Source organism: Mercenaria mercenaria, chromosome 1 (genome assembly GCF_021730395.1).
Source record: "Mercenaria mercenaria strain notata chromosome 1, MADL_Memer_1, whole genome shotgun sequence".
NCBI lineage: Eukaryota > Metazoa > Mollusca > Bivalvia > Venerida > Veneridae > Mercenaria > Mercenaria mercenaria.
The window spans coordinates 28708747-28731019 of record NC_069361.1 but is presented as its reverse complement, the minus strand read 5'-3'; the positions used below and the strand labels follow the sequence as shown (position 1 = coordinate 28731019).

At 36.2% G+C, this 22273-nt stretch overlaps 1 protein-coding gene across 1 annotated transcript; it reads right to left on the bottom strand.

Annotated features, from left to right (window-relative positions):
• Positions 1-250: 250 nt before the first annotated feature.
• On the bottom strand, positions 251-19400 carry LOC123542769 (uncharacterized). The gene is made up of 3 exons (XM_045328763.2): positions 19269-19400; positions 4933-6017; positions 251-2326 (listed from the first exon to the last, which is right to left on the bottom strand). The coding sequence occupies exons 2-3, from the start codon at positions 6004-6006 to the stop codon at positions 1538-1540; spliced, it is 1863 nt and encodes a 620-aa protein (XP_045184698.2). The 5' UTR covers positions 6007-6017; positions 19269-19400; the 3' UTR covers positions 251-1537.
• Between the last annotated feature and the right edge of the window lie 2873 nt (positions 19401-22273).

Genomic DNA, 22273 nt, shown 5'->3' with positions numbered 1-22273 from the left:
TACAGACACTTATTCCTCGTTGACCGAGCAGTCACGTATTAGTAATATGTTACATTTGTGTTTTTCCATCCGTAATTTAATCGCTTTGAATGAAATTGATAAAATCCTCGGCAGAGCCTCGCATTTTATTATTGTATTCAACTCGTTTAATATATTCATTATGAAAAGGCAGTCATGTAATGTCCTCTATATATTTAAAACTGTACTCAATTTCTTATTTTTCAATAAGGTTCAACGAAGACAACTCAAGTTAGTTTTAGTTCCAACTTTATCACTAACTGAAACACGTCATTATTAACACACATTATGTTTAAAACACTTAACTTTAACTAGTATGATTAATGTTTTGAAGCTCTCGTATGATATTTCAGGGACATAAATAGATACATTATTCCTGGATATTTCAAAGCGCAACGGGTTAGTTCTTTAACTATTATGACAATCTTATACTTTATTTCAAATAGCAGTGCACGGGGAAAATTTTATTATTAATCAATTTGAAAATATTGTCGAAAATAAGGACAAAGAATGAATTAGAAACCGGAAAACAAAACAAAAATGTAACTCAAGATAAATAACTTTAAGACGGATGCAAGATTCGAACCGTAAAAAGTGTCACTACAAAATGATCACATTGCCATTCACTCTTACTCTGCGCTAACAAGCCAGCAATCGATCTACCTTTCGGTACATTACTGATTGTTTATTAACATACTGCTAAGAATAAAAACACCATAATGCTGTGTCGTACTTCTCAAATATGATCTCTTCTTGTACGGACAGTGTTAACAATTTTCAAACGTTGAAACGTATTACTAGTAATAATTTAATACCTGGGAGAGAGTGTTGCTTGTAAACAGGTAAAGGCTGTTAACAAATATTCTTCATATATAAGCAAAAAGGTTATGGATAGTGTATAGAGAAGTACGTAAACACTTAAAATACGTTTCGACTGCTTGTATATATATATAAATACATACAATGCAAGTATATATCAAACACCAAAGGAAATTAATTGCTTTACAGAGACAGTTGTCTTTCTTCAAGTAGTGTTATCATTCTTCTTAGAATACCATTTTAAAACCTATTCTCTGCAATCAGCTGACAAAGTCTCAACATGAATTGAAGGTAACAGCTGAATTACATTTGGCCTTTGATCTGATACACCAACAAAAATCATCTGTCAGCCATGTGATCAAAACTATTAATTCTGACATATTTTTATGAAAATATATTTAAAGCATTTTCTTCAGGCTGAGCATAGATATTCTCTATTTGTCGAAACACATCGCATAACTCAGCGATATCCGGACGAGCTTGGGGCGTAAAACTATAAGCCCGTTGAATAACACTTTTTACTTTCCTGTCAATCTCAGGACCATCCGGAATTTCGGGTTCTTCTCCTTGTTGACCTATCTGCTCTCGAAGTTTCTGGCGATCGTAGGTTGGAAATGGTTCTTGTTCAAATAATACCTCTAAGATAACCAGGGACAAAGAATAGACGTCTGCTTTCATCATCTCTTTGGCAGTAAGCATCTCACCACGAAGTACTTCCGGTGCGGAGTAACGTGGGGTTCCGGCATTGCGTACTACCTTCTACGGAGCAACCAGATGGATCGAATGTACAAGGTTTAACCATACTTAGACCAAAATCTGTGATTTTAACCTCATACAGTTCACCTTCTTCATAGTTTAGAAGTATGTTCAGACTCTTCAAGTCGCAATGAGCGATTCTAGAGGCGTGCAGATATTTTACACCATTGCAAGTCTGTTTGACAATGGAGGTTCGCTCAGTGTCGGTGAAGTCGACATCGTTACGGACATGAATGGCTTCATACAAACTCATCTGCATGTATTCCATAACAATGCAAATGTTAGGTACCTCGGTACAAGCCCCTATAAATTTGACAATATTAGGATGTTCAAGTGAGCAGAAATTCATGATTTCCATTGCAAAGTTATTTATTTCTTTTGGAGAAAGTTTCGTTTCCTTCAATTTCTTTATGGCAACTACCGAATTAAAGCAGTGGCCAAAATAAACGTCGCCGAAACCACCGTGACCGATTTTCTTGTGTAACGTCAGGTCTGAGAATGGTATGTTCTTCCCAACGTAATCTTCCAGTACTGCTTGCAATGTTTTTGGTCTGCGGTCCGGCATTTCAGATTGACGTTGCCATGACAACTCCAACACCCCACGGTTATACTGACAAATTGCCTGACCAAATGCCTCAACCATGGTCTCATCAGAGTTAAGGAGACTCGGTGCACATTGGCACTTGTCGCTCCGTGTCATCGTAATCTCGTAATCGATCGTAAACGCCTCTAACTGAAACAAAACATAGCGTAAGAAGTGTTTTTCTAGGTATATCATATAAATACAACCATCTTAAATGTTTATGAGCCAGCTCTAAATGATTATGAGCTGTGACTTGCGACATGTCGGCAGACTGAAAAATGATAATGTTAAATAAATAAATCAAATATCCCAATTTGCCAAACAGCAATTCCGACAAAAATGGGAAAATATACTAAACATCGACTGAAATCATTTCCAGGTCATGGGACTCCAGCGCCAATTATCCACACTGGCTGGTTTTAAAAAGGAGATATTTTACCTATGTAACATCTTATCCAGTCTCGCGAACCTTCGCAAAAAATAGATGAAGGCGCTTAAGTGTAGAAATGCTTAAAATCTGCTATTTTACAAATTTAAAGTGGCATTATGCGCATCTTAGTGCACATAGTTTGTTTTTGGTGAATGTTTTATAAAGCAATTTTCGGGTACTGTGCATTTAAATGTGCTTAATTAACGATAATGTTGCATAAGTATTTGAAGCTGATGCTTTAGAAACAAGAGATCACAGAGTGATCTTGGCGCCCACCATTGAGCCATTTTTTAATGTTCCAAATTTCAAGACTAGCTCAAGGTCAAATTTCATTTCGGTACACAACACAGTGCATGTGGTCCAAATTTGAAAGGTATGGTTTGAGAAATGTGAAAGTAGGTCACTAGATCAATTTCAAGGTCAAAGTTCATTTGGGTAGACAGAACTATGCAGGTGCTTCAAATTGGGAGGCTGTAGCTTGAGAAATGTGAAAGTAGGTACTAGGTAAAAATCAACGTCAAATTTCAATTCAGAACACAAAAATATGCTTGTGGTCCAAATTTGAAGTTTGTAGCTTGAGAAATGTGAAAGTAGGTCACTAGGTCAACCTGAAGATCAAAATTCATTTCGGTACAGAAAACTATGCATATGGTCCAAGTTTGAAGGCTGTAGCTTGAGAAATGTGAAAGTAGGTCACATGGTCAAAATCAAGGTCACATTTCATTTCGGAACACAAAACTATGCATGTGGTCCAAATCTGAAGCCTGTACCTTCAAAAATGTGAAAGTAGGACACTAGGTAAATGTTAAGGTCAAAATTTGTTTCGATACACAAACATATGCACGTTGTTCAAATTTGAAGGCTGTAGCTACAGAAATGTGAAAGTAGGTCACTTGGTCAAGATCAAGGTCAACTCATGTCAAGGTTCATCTTGCTACTCAAAACTATACATGTGGTCCAAATTTGAATGATGTAGTTTACGGACATGAAGATTCTAAAAGTTCTTCCCTAAATAAGTCTATATGAACCATGTGACCCCCGGGGCGGGGCCATATTTGACCCTAGGGGGATAATTTGAACAAACTTGGTAGAGAACCATCAGATGATGCTACATTACAAATATCAAAGCCCTAGTCTTTGTGGTTTAGACAAGACGATTTTCAAAGTGTTTCCCTATATATATGTAAGTCTATGTAAATCATGTGACCCCCAGGGCGGGGCCATATTTGACCCTAGGGAAATAATTTGAACAATCTTAGTAGAGGACCACTAGATGATGTCATATACAAAATATCAAAGCCCTAGGCCCTGTGGCTTTGGACAAGCGGTTTTTCAAAGTTTCTTCCTATATAAGTCATTATAAGACATGTGACCCCCGGGACGGGGCCATATTTGACCCCAGTGATATAATTTGAACGATCATGGTAGAGGACCACTAGATGATGCTACATACCAAATATCAAAGCCCTAGGCCCTTTGGTTTTGGACAAGAAGGTTTTCAAAGTTTTCCCCTAAATAAATATATGTAAACTATAAAAATAAATAAAGGGCCATAACTTACTCAAAAATTGTTGAACCTGCCTGATTTTCAGGGGGACACCACTAGGGTACCAATACATCATCCGGACAAAGTTTGGTAAAAATTCCCCAGTAGTTTCTGAGTAGATGCTATAACGAGAAATTGTTAACGGACGGACGGACGAACGGACCACGGACGCAGTGTGATTTGAATAGCTCACCATCTGATGATGGTAGGTAAATAAAGAAATTGGAATTGGACTAATAAAATATTAGTTATTTTCTTCAATCTTCTACGCAGTGATCTCCCTTACCTATAGGTAGAGATTTCTGAAGTCGAAGGGAAGTAACCTGCATGCAGTTTGACTTTTCTTAAAAAATACTTATTAATTAACAGGAACAGTTTGGTACCGGTATATTGGGTTAAAAGGTATAATTTCCTCCACCCTTTTACGCACACATCTATTTCAGCTGGACTTTTATTTGGAAAATACGCATAATTCCACTTTATTCTGCAAATTATCTGACCCGCCGTTTTCAAAAGAAAACCGAGATCTTTTGCCAGTCTAATACTGAACCCAGTTTGGTGATCATCCAAACATAAATCAAGGCGCCTAAGTGAACACAAACTTTAATTCAGTTATACCCTGTGTGCAAGTTTGGTCTAACTCATATAAAAATGAACGCGCTATCGTAAACACACTGACAACGGACGACGGAAAAAGCTTCACCTGAGGTCAGGTGAGATAAACATTATGCTGTTTCCATCATTTGAAGCCTAATAGTACAACACAGTAAAAATACTAACCTCGTCATATATGATCTTTTTGAGAATTTCAGGAATTTGTCTGGTGATTGAACTTTTCTTTACTGGCATAGAACCACGTGATTTGTTAACGCGTCCTATTCTCCGATTCAATGTGCTATCTTTGTATGTTTGTTGGCTAATCGATTTCTTCTTTCTGGAATATACAACGCTACCCATTACTTTCCCAACACGATCAAGCTTCCTGTTTAATGGATTATCTTTGTATACTCTGAGATTTGAATCGGTTTGGTTATCTTGTTGGTCACCAGTTTCTGTCTCATCTAGAGTTACATACGGCTTTCCGTCACGTCTAAAACTTTCGTTGTCAACATTTGTTTGAGAACGCTTGCTTTCTATCTGTAATGTTTTTATACTGGACTCCAAAGAACGTAATCTGAATACTTCTTCTGAATCAACTGCTTTGTACCGAGCTGTGTCTGGCGAATAATTGGCGGCACCTGTACCGCAACCATCAAAGTATGATCCACATTCATTACTGCGAGTAGACTGGTCTTCCTTATTTGTCTTCGACCCCACTGTATTGGGATGCGGTGTAAATTGTGCAGCACCAGATGTCTTACGTACAGAGTCATTGGCAGTTTCTGCCTTCGAAGTTTTAGGATAAGGTTTATCTTCTGCGGCACCCAATGTCTTACGTATGGCGTAATTGGCAGGTTTTGACTTCATCATATCAGGATGGGGTGTATATTGTACAGCCCCTTTTTTATGTACTGAGTCATTTGCAGTTTCTGTCTTCGGAGTTTTAGGATAAGGTGTATATTGTACAGCCCCTTTCTTATGCACAGGGTCATTTGCAGTTTCTGTCTTCAGAGTCTTAGGATGAGGTGTATATTGTACCGCCCCTTTCGTATGTACAGTGTCATTTGCAGTTTCTGTCTTCAGAGTTTTAGGATGGGGTGTGTACTGTGCAGCTTTTGATTTATCTGTGGATTCCTTGTCTGCCTGAGGAGTTTTCGCTCGTTGTCCTGGCGCTTGTTCTCTACCTTTTGCTGACTTAGGGGTAACCTCTGTTCTTTGGGCTTTGGTGACAGGCGAATTCTTCTTTAATGGCATAATTTAGAATTCTGAAATGATATGAAAAATAACAGTTATCACAGGCGGTCTACCTACAGTTAAAAATATATGAGCCGCGCCATGAGAAAACCAACATAGTGCGTTTGTGACCAGCATGGATCCAGACATCCGCGCAGGCTGGTCAGGATCCATGCTGTTCGCTTTCAAAGCCTATTGGAATTAGAGAAACTGTTAGTGAACAGCATGGATCCTGACCAGATTGCAAGGATGCACAGGCTGGTCTGGAATCATGCTGGTCGCAAAGGCAATCAGTTGGTTTTCTCATAGTGCGGCTCAAATATATATCAATCTCCAATAAATATGTGAACAAACTTTATCATAAGTCATAAAATGTAAACAAGCACTGTTAAATTTACTGATCGACAAAAACAAAAGTAAAAACCTTGTTGCCTTATTTAAAATATTCTGGTAATAGTTTCAGCATAAATATCTTGAGCTCGGCCATGTTTATGGTCTTAACATCTGAAGTTAATACAATAAGTACCTGAATTTCTGAAAATTACCTTTACACACTTCAATTGCGGCTTTAAGTCAACAATAACATATGGACGTCAAACCACTGAGCCTTGGCAAAACAAATGGAGGCAACCGGGTGCTGGCCACTATGTAATTTTAAGGTTTAAAGGCCACTCCTGTTCAGATAGTGGAGCCGTAATGACATTCGGCGATTTCCGTCTGTTTACGTATTTTCCGTTTGTTGTTTTGGTCAAAGGCTGCCGAAATCACATACTGAGAACTGCATGGAATCGCCATTTGTCCTTACGGATCCAATTCTCTATCTAAACAGACTATAACGTATTCTTCTTCAACAATCTAATCTAACTTCTATATCTATTTCGGCCCACCGTGTTATACCCATTATCTCAAATAAATAACAATGAGGCGAAGAAGGGGGTTACGTGACCCGTCATGTGGTCAGTTTTGGCACGAATTTTTTGCATTAGAGCAATATTGGGCTAATAGCTTTCGGATATTTATATAGATACACCACTTCGATATCAAACGTTTTCTCGGAGAATACGGAAATGCTCGATGTTTCACGATCAGACAATGCATATTCCTACGACCAAAATCAATAAATAAAGGGACAACTTGTAATACACCTATCTGTTTCGTTATAATATTTTGGCAGCTCTATATCACTGTTAATTATAATTTTGCAAACTTTTATCATCATATTGTTGCTTGCATATTTTCAAGGCGACTCATATAGGGAACTATTTTATTCCAACGGAGTTTTACTAAGTAATTAAACAAGAGGGCCAAGATGGCCCTAGGTCGCTCACCTGAGAAACACACCATAACAGTGTAAACATGTTTGACCTAGTGATTTCATGGAAAAAAATATTCTGACCAATTATTAAAATTGGAGCAAAAAATCTTGAACATAAATAAGTATTTTCTTTGATTCGACCTAGTGACCTAGAATGATCATTCTGACCAAATTTCATGAAGATCAATTGAAAATACAGCCTCTATCGCATACACAAGGTATTTCTTTGATTTGACCAAGCGACCTACTTTTTAACCCAAGATGACCTATATTCAAACTTGACCTAGACTTCATCAAAAATATAGTCTCTATCGCATACACAAAGTTTTTCTTTGATTTAATCTTGTGACCTAATTATTGACCCCAGATTGAAAAATACAGCCTCTATCGCATACACAAGGTTTTTCTTTGATTTGACCTAGTGACCTAGTTTTTTTTACCCTAGGCTATCCATATTCGAAATTGACCTAGATTTCATCAAGGAAACCATTCTGACCAAATTTTATGAAAATCCAGTATAAAATGCAGCCCCTATTGCAGGTTTTTTCTTGATTTGATCTAGTGGCCTAGTCTTTGACCCCAGATGACCCAGTTTCGATCCCGACCTAGATTTCATCAAGGCTATCATTCTGACAAAATTTCATGAAGATGAGTTAAAAAATACAGCCTCTATCGCATACACAAGGTGTTTTCTTGATTTAACCTAGTGACCTACTTTTTGATCCAGATGACCCATATTCGAACTTGACCTAGATTTCATCAAGGCAATCATTCTGACCAAATTTCATGACGATTAATTGAAAAATACAGCCTCTATTGCATACACAAGTTTTTTTATTTGACCTAGTGACCTAGTTTTTAATCCTAGATAAGTCATTTTCAAAATCGACCTAGATCTTATCAAGATAATCAGTCTGACCAAATTTCATGAAGATCAATTGAAAAATACAGCCTCTATCGCATACACAAGGTTTTTCTTTGATTTGACCAAGCGACCTACTTTTTAACCCAAGATGACCTATATTCAAACTTGACCTAGATTTCATCAAGGCTATCATTCTGACTTAATTTCAGGATTAATTAATTGAAAAATATAGTCTCTATCGCATACACAAAGTTTTTCTTTGATTTAATCTTGTGACCTAATTATTGAAACCAGATGACCCATATTCAAACTTGATCTAGATTTTATCAAGGCAATCATTCTGACAAAATTTCATGAAGATCAATTGAAAAATACAGCCTCTATCGCATACACAAGGTTTTTCTTTGATTTGACATAGTGATCTACTTTTTGACTCCAGATGACCCATTTTGAAACTCGGCCTAGATTTTATTGATGTTATCATTTTGACTTAATTTCAGGAAGATCAATTGAAAACTACAGCCTCTATCGCATATACAAGCTTTTCCTTTGATTTGACCTAGTGACCTACTTTTTGACCCCAGATGACCCATATTCGAACTTACCTAGATTTCATCAAGGCAATCATTCTGACCAAAATTCATGAAGATTACTTGAAAATTACAGCCTCTATCGCATACACAAGGTTTTTCTTTGATTTGACCTAATGACCTAGTTTTTGACCCCAGATGATCCATTTTCGAACCCGGCCTGGATTTCATCAACGTAATCATTCTGACCAAATTTCAAAATTTCATGAAGATCAGCTGAAAATTACAGCCTCTATCGCATACACAAGATAAATATTGACAGACAGAAAGACGACAGACGGACAGACGACGGATTACGGACATCGAGCGATCAGAAAAACTCACCTGAGCATTGCTCAGGTGAGCTAAAAGTCGATTAAGATCATTTACATATATGTATATTTTGTGCAGGGGTGGAGAAGGGGCGTGGAGGTGAGTGGCGGAGAGGGGGCGGGGGTGTGGTTGCACTGGCCGGTTTGTCTTCGACAATCGTCCAAAAATAATTGAATGAATCGCGTCATGCGTACCTGCCCGTTAAAAATATGCAATTCGCTACGACTGTTTAAGCATACTGGATCTGCTATAATGTTGCTTTTTGCAATCAATGTTCTTGATGATCATATTAACTAACACAACAGCAGTCTATTAAAGTGGAGTGGTAAACGTAAAAGTATCCACTGACTTTGACTCAGTGATGTTACATTTTCCAATAAATTCTTTCAATGTATCAGTATAGATTCCAGATAAAGCCTGTGTTAGCTTTCGTGGTGGATGGTTTCACATTGGGTTACCTTTCAATAACAGACTCAAACAAATCAATTCCGCTTGTAAAATTGAAACGTAAATTTTTTGGCAAATATTTCATTCCTGAAGCTTGTATGCAAATGTACCGGGCAAGCTGCAATAAAGAAACCTTCGTGTGGCATCAGGACTGATTACACCAAACAGAAAGTGACTACTCAGTTTTACATGTGAAGTAGTTCAAAATGTAGTTCCATGCTGTAGATGAAAAATTGTATAATAAGTCATATGAGGATATGAGTTATTTTTTTGGCTTAGTTTTATTACTTATTAAATTGAGAAAAGATCTAGACCAGTTTTATTGAATTTAGTGAATTCCTGGTGTTAGTTTTATTCATTGAGAAAACGTCTCCATACGTGTAATTGTTAAACGGCTATTTTCATAGGAGCATAGAAGGGTGATGTTTTTCAGAACAGATTATTTTTCTTATATGTAACATAACATGTCAATATACTTTTTTCATTTTTGATAAGAAGACATGGTATACTAAATGACCATATATAGTTTTCATATCATTGAAATGCTGTAAATCACTGAAAATGACGTCTGAAGATTTAATTGTTTATATGAAATAAAGAAGGAACTAAATTTTGTATGGTGTAACCATCAACACGTGAACGTTTGCAATCGGGTTAACCATTCTGTATAAAAACCTCAAACTTCTTATAATGGAACATCCCAGACAATTTATAATAACGTTTTAAGGATACTCGGTATACCTTACGGACTGTAGGATTTTTGTATATCCGAATACAATTATTTTGAATACGAGTTTTACGAGCGGTCATTAGGAGAATAACAACACGAGCTTCACGTGCATATTTGACAAAGGTTAAGCATCAAGCATCATTTTTGGGCTTTAATTTTCACGTGAGGTTTCTACGGGTTGAACCAAAACATGCAAGCGACATGTTAAGCGACATTAAGTACTTGTCGTATCATTTTGCAATTTGACAAACGAAGTTCTATTTGAATTGTTTGAAAATAAAAGAAATGTTCACACATTTTTAAAAAGCAAATTATTACATGGTTTTGTATATAATTTGGCGGTCCATAGTTTGAGCTATGTATATATATTCGATTTCTGGGGTCATGCAATAAACATCTATTGAATGACTTGCCAGCCAATAGTAAAGAATATTGACCTCACACGGGCAATAGTTTTGACTATTGACCGGCAAGTCAGTAAAGAGTGTAAGTTATAGTATTATAGGACACGGTTTAGTGTTTAGTGATCTACAAAAAAAAAATCACTGAGTGTCTAAATGTCTGCTCACATTCTTTTCCGTTCAAAGAAACTTTCCAGAAACAGCAAACCCGACAACATACATTTAGATAAAATTAATACGCTTATTCAAAGACTGAAAGGAAACTGTATGGAACTGTATGAACATTGCTTGCAATGACATGACTCCTATAAATCGATGGTTCACAGTCTGTGCTACTGATCGATCTATATATACTCAGCGTCACTGAAAAGTAACCACCCTAATGGCCCTTATATTTTAAAAATCGCACTGGACTGTGTTAAAAGCAAGATACGACTATATTTTTGACGCAACTGAGACGTCACTGAGGTAAAGATTTGTCAAATTCGATTAACTCCATTTGTGGCACGGGCTGCACGTGCAAAATGACTTTTTCCAGCAATGTCGACATGTACAAAAATTTCTTTCGCAAATCATTAATTGCACTTGAAGGTTAGTCGACAGACTAAAAGGAATACGTTAAAAAATCTCACCTGACAGTCATGAATTGGGTTAGGAGACAAGATCAGACAGGGTCTAGGAGTAATAGACCGCGCACAGGCCATGAAAAAGTGACGTAGATATTGTATAAACAAGCAAAGAGGTATATATTAAGTGGTAACTTTTCAATGACGTCAAGTATAGTTCGATACTAAAGTTTGCTCGGCTTAAGGGGACGCATACTTTGAAATTAGAAAAAAGTGGGTTGGGTATGATAAAATTTACCTGCAAAAAAGTACAAGGTTTTGGTACATGAAATGGATACTGTTTCAACTGTTATAAGTACACAAAGGATTGCTCACTAAGATAACAAGAGGGCCATGAAGGCCCTGTATCGCTCACCTGACCTACTGACCTAAAGATCATCAAGATTAACATTCTGACCAAGTTTCATCAAGATATGTTCATAAATGTGGCCTCTACAGTGTTAACTAGCTTTTCTTTTGATTTGACCCCGTGACCTAGTTTTTGACCCAACATGACCCAGATTCGAACCTGACCTAAAGATCATCAAGTTTAACATTCTGACTAAGTTTCATGAAGATAAAGTCAAAAATGTGGCCTCTAGAGTGTTAACAAGCTTTTCCTTTGATTTGCCCCCATGCCCTAATTCTTGACCAAACATGACCCAGATTCGAACTTGACCTCAAGATCATCAAGTTTAATATTCTGACTCAGTTTCATGAAGATATAGTCATAAATGTGGCCTCTAGAGTGTTAACAAGCTTTTCCTTTGATTTAACCTAGTGTCCTAGTTTTTGACCCCAGCTGACTCAGATTTAAACTTGACCTAAAGAGCATCAAGATAAACATTCTGACCAAGTTTCATTAAGATATGGTCATAAATGTGGCCTCTACAGTGTTAACTAGCTTTTCCTTTGATTTGACCAGGTGACCTAGTTTTTAATCCTACATGACCCAGATTCAAACTGGACCTTAAGATCATCAATATTAACAGTCTGACCAAGTTTCATGAAGATATAGTCATAAATGCGGCCTCTACAGTGTTAACAAGCTTTTCCTTTGATTTGACCTGGTGACCTAGTTTTTGACCCCAGATGACCCAATATCAAACTCGTCCAAGACTTTTTTAAGGATAACATTCTGACTAAGTTTCATTAAGATTGGGCCAAAATTGTGACCTGTAGATTGTTAACAAGCTTTTCCTTTGATTTGACCTGTTGACCTTGTTTTTGACCCCAGGTGACCCAATATCGAACTCATCCAAGAACTTATTAAGGGTAACATTCTGACTAAGTTTCATTAAGATTGGGCCAAAAATGTGACCTCTACAGTGTTTACAAGCTTTTCCTTTGATTTGACCTGGTGACCTAGTTTTTGACCCCAGATGACCCAATATCGAACTCGTCCAAGACTTTATGGAGGGTAACATTCTGACCAAGTTTCATTAAGATTGGGTCAAAATTGTGACCTCTAGAGTGTTAACAAGCTTTTCCTTTGATTTGACTTGGTGACCTAGTTTTTGACCCCAGATGACCCAATATCGAACTCGTCCAAGATTTTATGGAGAGTAACATTCTGACCAAGTTTCATTAAGATTGGGCCAAAAATGTGACCTCTAGAGTGTTAACAGTCAAATTGTTGACGACGGACGGACGGACGGACGACGGACGACGACGGACGCCGGACACAGGGTGATCACTAAAGCTCACCTTTGAGCACTTCGTGCTCAGGTGAGCTAAAAATGAGAAAACTGAAACAAGAAAGTTATTGTTGAATTACATAAGACTTATTTTGTACATTCAAAGTCAACAAATAAGAGTTTTTGGTGCGAAAATAATAGTGCTTCACCTTGTCCAAACATTTATCAATGTCCTACAGATTCTAATTTAAAGAAAGAATGTGAAATATGGTCACTGTCTTGCTTTTCATTTCGCATATGTAAGCTAAAACACATTATTTAGTTTGTTTACAAAGTAGTGAATAAGAAAAGATACGGTGGTCAAGGAATGCCACATTCCAAAACTAAAAGAGTATATTCCCCTTAATACATTAAACATTTATCGTTACAGAAGTCTAGTGGCTTACAAAAAGGGCCTAGAAATGTTGCCATTATTAATTTTTAACTTGGTATTCATGAACTACAATGCACTTAAATATCAAAACACATTCAACAAACTTTTGAAAATGTATGGTCTTAAAAATCCCTAAAATAAGGTACGAAATTTGGTTGAGAGTTCCAATCAATGTGTATATGTGCAAAAGTAACATTCTAATCATGTTCACAAAAGTTACTAATACACAGCAGGCATGTCATTGATCAAAACTGGACGAATATACAGTTATCCTCACTTTAATGCCATTTATAATTTGTCCTTGAATTCTCCACCATACCTTTCATAACTCTGTTTGCACGAGTTGCACGAGAATGCTGTCATTCACGTAAAAAATGGAGTCAAATAAGTTGTAAATGCAATATCATCTAAACGTAATTAATGGATTATGCAGTTCAAGATAAACTTTATCTCATAACGTAACGAACATGTATAATGTTGTAACAACAACTTTACTTACACTGATTTAAGTAGCAGTCGGTTTATAAGTGACTTTATTGATTCATTTTGTGTTTTGTTATTGTTGTCAAAAAGTATAACGGAAGTGCCTCACAACTGAAGCGGAAACCAGTTTGATGCGCAAAGTAGTCCAATGTAAGTAATATTTTTTGACAAATGTCCACAGAAATTAATAATTTTCTAATATTAAAGACGAATATCTGAATAGGATTCATTATTTGATACGAAATTATAATCATCGACACGTTTTTTAAAAATCGTACACGTGCTGACACCTAAGTTGTCTCCCGTTGTTTATTAGAGTTACCTTTCGTCCGGCGCAGTAATACATTTGCAGTGAATCATCGAGAAGTCGTGGGAAAATTAAAAACCTTGTAAATAAACTAAAATTAACCACCTTTTCAAGATGAATTTCAAGTGATCGCCAGTATGCATTTAACCCGCCTAACCTGTGTAGCATCTTAGATATCTGTTCTAAGGTATTCATTGTGTAGAATGCCATGTTATGCCCTTGCAATGCTAATCCCACTCTGATTTTTTTTTGTTTATATTTTTATCAATGAGAAATATGGCGTCCATCCCGAGCTGAAATGACGTGGCGTTAAATTTTTACATGTTTAAGCAAACCAGGTGTGTTAGAAAGAAAATCTCATCCCTTCAACACTATTTGGAACACTGTTATTGTAAAAAACCTGTTTTTTCCTTATACAAAAGCTTAATATTTTGTGTTGAATGTACTTTCACAAAGACCTCTGTTTTCCTATTACATTCATAGTATCACATCCTTATCCACAAAATACTGAATATTACAGGTGTCCATCAGTATTATATCAGTTTAGGAATATGTTTTTTATTTCCCCACCATCGATTTCTTGAATATGCACCCCTTCCGCATTTCTGTATGAACTGTGAATGTAGTAATATGCGTCCCCTTAAGTCAAAATCTGAAGAAATTAAACATGAAAATATATATCTGATGCCATGTAATAAAACACTTCCTGACTGACTTGCAGAGAAATAGACTGTTTGCCGTCAGTACTTCTTAACAATATTGCAAAACCATTATGCTAGACCAAGTATGTATAAATTCTATGGTTTCATTCAATCAGAAAAAATAAGATGGTACTTTATAGATTAGCATTATACTGTACAAATCGTGGGCTCAGCGCGTAACTAGTGTATCTTTATACCATATATATATTTGGTTAAATAATGGGTCCCTATATAAATTTTATATAAAAGTTTGACCCACCAATCAGGTATAATATAATCAAAGAGACTCACCTACCGGTTCCTAACACATTAGGTTAGCTGCATAGGGGTACCCCCACCCCCACCCAGGACATTCGTGAAGTGGTAAAAAAACAATTGGGTGCCAACAGACCCACTTTTCCACTTCGTGATACGACAATCGACTTAGGACCCAACTGTTGACTTTCCTATTTAAATTAGACCCTATAATTAACCAAGTTTAAAACTATAAATATATACAGTAACTGTAGTTTCGCGCTGCTCCCTCAAAAGAAACTCTAATCTGAACACTATTATAAGTTAGTTTTACACTGTTCGTCCTCAATTGTTTTACTGACATATAACATAAACTAGTCGTTGATTATCATTATGTGATGCCCGCCCGCTTAGCTCAGTAGGGAGAGCGTTGGTCTATATATCGCGGGGTCGCGAGTTCGATCCCCGGGCCGGGTGTATGTTCTCCGTGACGATTTGATAAAAGACATTAGGTAAGTTCACATCGGAGCTCTAAGGAAGCTTAGCTGTTGTGTAAATGATACTTACTCCCACCAGTAAAGTAACCGGCCAATCAAAAATTGGGCCCTGGAATTATGTAAAACTTTTTTACCCTCCACATTGAGCGCTGTGATGAAAAGCAAGGAACCAGTAAACCCTTAGGTACGAAGGTACGATTGGTGTACTAACTTATACCGTTCAAGTGGATTATCGAGTATAGAGTCGGTCTCTACTCTACCTTAGAGCTTCGATGTGAACTTACCCATTGTGTCTGTAATCATTCGTCTTCCACCTCTGATAATTCATGTGGGAAAGTTGGCAGTTACTTGCGGAGAACAGGTTTGTACTGGTACAGAATCCAGGAACACTAGTTAGGTTAACTGTTCGCCGTTACCTGACTGAAATACTGTTGAAAAACCCAAAACAAACAAACAAACAAACAAACATTATGTGATAGTTTGAATTTGTAAATATGCTATGTATCTGTTGCGTACAATAAAGTCATAATAATCTATACGATCTGTTCTGTTCTGCTATTCAGTAAGCTTGAAAGCTGTTATCAAATCAATTTTGTATACTTTATTGTACGGTTTAACTTGATATATGAGCCGTGCCATGACAAAACCAACATAGTGGGTATGCGACCAGCATGGATCCAGACCAGCCTGCGCATCCGCGCAGTCTGGTCAGGATCCATGCTGTTCGCTAATAGTTTCTTCAATTCCAATAGGCTTTAAAAGCGAACAGCATGGAGCATGACCAGACTTCGCGGATGCGCAGGCTGGTCTGGATCCATGCAAGTCGCATACCCACTATGTTGGTTTTCTCATGGCACGGCTCATATGATAAAATGTATGTAATTTCATTTATTTTCAGAAAACGAAATGTTCAATGAAAAATGGGGAGAGAACTAAAACAACATTTTGTACTTTTCATGTATATTTCTGTTTCAGTTAGGTTAATAATAATTATGAACATAATTTTAATAAACTATTATTTTCAGCTTGTTTTGATATGGAAAGTAAAACAACTCGGTTTTTACCTGCTGCATGTCAATAAAACTTAAGATTAAAAGGACATAAAATGAGGTGATTTTGACACCGGAATTAAAATGCCTTGATTACGGAATATTATTATTATCATCCTTACTACTCCAAATTTATCACTATGATACAAGTACGTAGGGTTTACATGAATCCATAAGCGACAAACTAATGAAATTATATGATTTAAAGCGCACATTCTGGCATGTCATATCGTTTAGATAATGAAAATATAACTTTCACCACGTCAAATAGCAAGCTTTATGATAGCAACAGTGAAATTATACACGGTGACGTTTTAACTAAGAAGACATGTAAATGTTACCTATAAAGTAGAGATTTACCCTAAGCCCTCTTTACACAAAGGAAACAATCTGTTCATCGAGTGAAATTGTTGAGTGAACAACGTTTGTCAACCGATGTTATATCAGTGCAATGAAAAAGTAAGCTATTGTCCTGTTTGATTGAACTGTCAAATGCATATTGATTAAATGGGCGGTGCATAGAATATTTTAATCTTCGGTTGATTTTCGGTACATTCCGTTTTGTATACGGAAAGTAACCAGCAATACGTATATACGCAAGACACGATAGCTCAGTGGTCATCGTCACTAGCTTGAAACCCGGAGTTCGTAAGATCGATACCGTTCAGTATCTGAGGTTTTTTCCCCCACAAATTTCAACAAACACTCTTTTTTCCAGAGTACATTTTTATCCAGTATTTCCTTCATTTTATTTTCACAAGTATTTTTTTTTTCTTCATTTTTATCTCTTTTATTAAATTCTCATTTATATATCTATATATATCTATTTTTTTAATTTTTTTTTTTTGGATTCAGTAACGTCGCACCGACACATGATAGGTCATATGGAGACTTTCCAGCTTTTTAATGGTGGAGGAAGACCACAGGTGCCCCTTCGTGCATTATTTCATCACGAGCGGGCACCTGGGTAGAACCACCGACCTTCCGTAAGCCAGCTGGATGGCTTCCTCACATGAAGAACTCAATGCCCCGAGTGAGGCTCGAACCCACATCGATGAGGGGCAAGTGATTTGAAGTCAGCGACCTTAACCACTCGGCCACGGAGGCCCCTATATATTTTTTATGTATTTTTTTTTCACACAGTTCATTTCACGACTATACAAATTTCATAAATATGAATTACAACTAGCTAAACTCATCATTCAGTTTCATTCGCGGTGTCGGTACTACTGTCAGCGAAGTCATATAAATCAAATAAATAATTGAAAATGAAAAATAAAAATGTGCTCGCTAATGGGCTCGAACCAGCGATTTCCCGCATTCGAGCCAAATGCTGTAACCACTGAGCCACAGATACGATCGACCAGAGTGTGTTTCACTTACAATACTAATAATGATATTTAGACACTTTACCAAAATTTCTTTCCGTAAAACATACGGATAGCACCGAAGTTGGGCCGAATATTAAAATATCGAATGCACAGAGCGTGTAATGTATGCATATTTGACTGGTTAAACAAATAGCACAATACCTATGTTATCTACTCAAGTTTACAGGATAACACACTCATGCATCTAAAAGTCCTTTAAATTTTTTATTTGATTTCTCATATTTCTAGACATTTTTCGAACACTTTGACGCATATTTATGGGTAGCAGAGATCTTTACAGGAAAAGCTGAACCTTGTAAAATTCTGTGGGTTTTAACTTTCTAAAAAAACGTTTGTTTTTGTCAAATTTCACCACAAAAATATCATACTTTCCAAAGGGCATTCAGTGATTTGATCTTTACACATTTTTCTTTTAAAACTGCAGTAATTATGCATGATTGTTTTCATGCCTAGATGTAAAAAGTGCTTGGTTTGCATAAGATACTCATCATACTATGTATATAGTCAACAAAGCCTACAATAAAGTTTAACCGGAGTTGTCTCCATTTGTTTCAAATATTTTACCCAAAATCATTTTTTTCAGCTCAAACAACTCTTTTTCAGAAAATGTTGTTTTTTTTTTTTGTTTTTTTTTTCAGACCGTGTACTTTGATTCAGTTAGCTACACATAAATCTAAAATAGATAGTGCCTACTTGAAGTTTATATTGTTAGTCCTATATATATAAACGACTGTACGTATTTAAAATTTGATTGATCCTAGTTTTTAAATCAATACTACAGAACGTTATCTGACTGAGACACCACTTCAGTAAATAAGAATGTTAGTTTACTGACATGGTTTTATTCAAAATGTAATGAAAATAAAAAATATTTTACTAAAGAAGCGAGTATATATGCGATACAAGGAAAATAACACATTTATTTACATGATCACACTTGCGTTTGAAAGATATCATGACATAATTTTGTTATTAAAAAATGCAAACAAATGAACACATTAGTGAACCAATCTCAAGTGGATATTACAACAATTTAATTCAGAAAAAGAATCTTATCTGAAGACAGCACATCAACTAACATATTAGTGAAAACAGTTGATTTTTTATGAAGCATGCACACCACTTAACATGATATTGTATCTGACAAGATGATCTGACATTCTGTTTTATCTCAAAAGAATAGCATTTCATCAAAACAAGCTTTATTGACATCAGACATTTGCGGCTCAAACCAATTATCTTTTCAATTATTTCATAAAGCAATAAAGTATTAAATAAATTCTTACCTTCCTCTGAACTTGAAGTATTTACACACACTTACACGCCGCTAACTGAAAAATATTTAACCTGCTTATACATGATCCCGTTATCCGAAAATGCCCACGTGTTAACTGTTGTAGTTTCGGTTTCGAAATGAGTCAGATTGGGAAGCGGATATATTAGGCCAGGAAATAATACACAATGTTTACGCTTAACCCTTGATACACGGTTATATGTCTTTTGTTTTTGTTTTGCTCTCTAGACATTTTCGTAGCATTTGTAAACTTTCTTTATAAAATATTTGAAATATTTTGCTCTCTCTCTCTCTCTCTCTCTCTCTCTCTCTCTCTCTCTATATATATATAAAATAGAAAATATTAAAAGTTACTCCTGGACAAGTATATAACAAATAAAAAAGGAAAACATCCAATGGGTTTTCTCTCTCTCTCTCTCTCTCTCTCTCTCTCTCTCTCTCTATATATATATAGAGTATGAGAAAAAATATATGTTCAAACAGTGTCAAAAGTTTAATTATAAACCCGAGTGCTTTCGGCTTTTCAAAAAAGCCTTTTTCAAGGGTAGCATAAATCAAAACAACACAGCAACGGCGTAAATACCGCCTGTATAGTTCGATATATAAATGCTCAATGAACATATCGATCAACAGAATGAGTGATAAATAAAAATAGCGGTTTTATAAAAATAGAGCGTTTTTGATTGGTTCCCTTTATTTTTCCTGAGGATTTCGTTCATTGGTTTTGTGTTTAACGCCGTTTTCAACAGAGAAGGTAGCGGAAAAAGAAAATCTATGTTGTGGTCGATGTTAATTAAAAACTATGTCCGATTGCCTAAAGTGATTTAATATCTGCTAAAATGAACTTCTAGTATCTGTGTTTCTAATCTTAGTGGGGAAAATAATGCTTCAGCAGGCTAATCTAGTCTCCCTTATTGATGCCTATAGGTTGTAAGGTGTTTAGACGGCGGATCCAGTAGGTTTCTCTTTCCTTTCTTTGCTTATCCGTCCATCTGTCATTGAATTCAATGCAACATAGTAGGATATCCGTAAAGGTGTGACCCTCCATGTTAAAATGTTCAGCTACCGGCGACCGATTGAATTTGCGTGTTTTCCAGTCAGATCTGTGGAGATTCATTCGCTTTGCTAGCGTCTGTTTTGTTTCCCCGACAAATAAGTCTATCTATCTATCTATCTATTATATATATATATATATATATATATATATATATATATATATATATATATATATATTTATGACACTTTCTTCATAAAATAAAAATACGAAAGAAATAAAAAAGAAAACTGCCTATACCTACTTACTTACCTACGTTGTACCGTACGTCTCTGGGTCAAGTACCCCTAAACACCGGTATTTTTTCTTTCTGGTCTTAGAATTCATGAAAAGTCGTAATATATATATATATATATATATATATATATATATATAATGATATTGGGATCCCAAGAAGCTATTTAGGCTTAAAAAATTTGTTCGTTTCCGGTATCCCGACCTACCCTAAATTTTTTGCCCGACCCTCAATGTTTTTATGGCCTTGGAGAATAGTTTTTTTCAACTTTTTAACAAAAAGTTGCAAGACTGCACTTTTTATGCTTAAAACATGGCCAGTGATGTTAGAAATCATCTTACTGATGCTCTAAAGGCATAGCCCACTTATTTGTATTCATTTTTTGACACAAAAATAATTTCCGAAAAGTCTCCCTTAATAAAAAAAATAAATAAAAAAAAAAAAACCCGACCTACCTACTCTAATTCTTTTTAGCATGTTACCGGAAACAGTGAATATTTTTTAGGCCTAATATGTAATTATGTCAGGCTCTACTAAGGTTTTCAGAAAATACCACTTGTATGTTTATTAGTCCATTTATTGTGCTAGCACAATTAATATTGGAAGGCATAGAATGCAATTATGTTTATTTTAGTTGAAGTGACAAATGAGCCGCGCTATGAGAAAACCAACATAGTGGCTTGGCGACCAGCATGGATCCAGACCATCCTGCGCATCCGCGCAGTCTGGTCAGGATCCATGCTGTTCGCTAACGGTTTGTCTAATTGCAATAGGCTTTGAAAGCGACTAGCATGGATCCTGACCATGCGCAGGCTGGTCTGGATCCATGCCGGTTGCAAAGCCACCATGTTGGTTTTCTCATGGCGCGGCTCAAATGTCTAATTTATGAGTGAAACAAGTAAAATACATGATAAATAAATACTTATTGTGACTGTAAAATAATGAAAAATGCTACATGTTAAAGAATGGAAAATGATGCAAATTTATGCTTAATTTGTGTTAACTAAAAGAATGAAATAGTAGCAACTGTTTGATGATTTATAGTATAGTCTAGTGAGAAGTGCAATAAATAATACCACACGTCTGTGTGTTCGAGTTTAACGTCTTTTTTTCAACATTTTGTCCTATAAACGACGGTGTCTACTTATATAGCACTGAGCACAATGCCCAACCTCACTGGAATGTGTGACATGATATCTCACCCAGTCACATTATACTGACACCGAGGTGACCACATGTAGTTCCAGACCTAGCACTATTATCCTCTTAATGCTCAGCGCCAAGCTTACACCTTTGGTATGGCGCGGCCAGGGATCGAACCCACGACCTCCCGCACTTGGAGCGGTCGCTCTACCACTAGGCTACCGGTGCGGTTCCCCACATACTTATGTCGATCAACTGATCACAATTAATATACATACCTAGATTGTACCTATTATCATTGCGCCCAAGTGCCAGTAGACAGGCTAAAATAAATTAGACAAAAACAAGGTGTTTTAAAATAACACATTAAAGAATATCTTTGGACGCTGAAGATGTAAAAATACTAAATATTTTGTTATATTTACATTCAATCATTTTGTATGATGTACAAACATGAAAAAAAAATCAGAGGAAACATCAAATTAAACAAATAACTACTTTTGAAAACGTGCATGCCCCCTACATACTGATATGTAATATCTGGGTAAATGTTTAATCAATTCCA

Excerpts from the sequence above, each read along its gene's own strand:
- LOC123542769 (XM_045328763.2), bottom strand. The coding sequence starts at position 6,006 with ATGCCATTAAAGAAGAATTCGCCTGTCACCAAAGCCCAAAGAACAGAG. Across the intron at positions 2,327-4,932 it reads AAAAGATCATATATGACGAG|TTAGAGGCGTTTACGATCGA; the intron begins GTTAGTATTTTT and ends GTTTTGTTTCAG.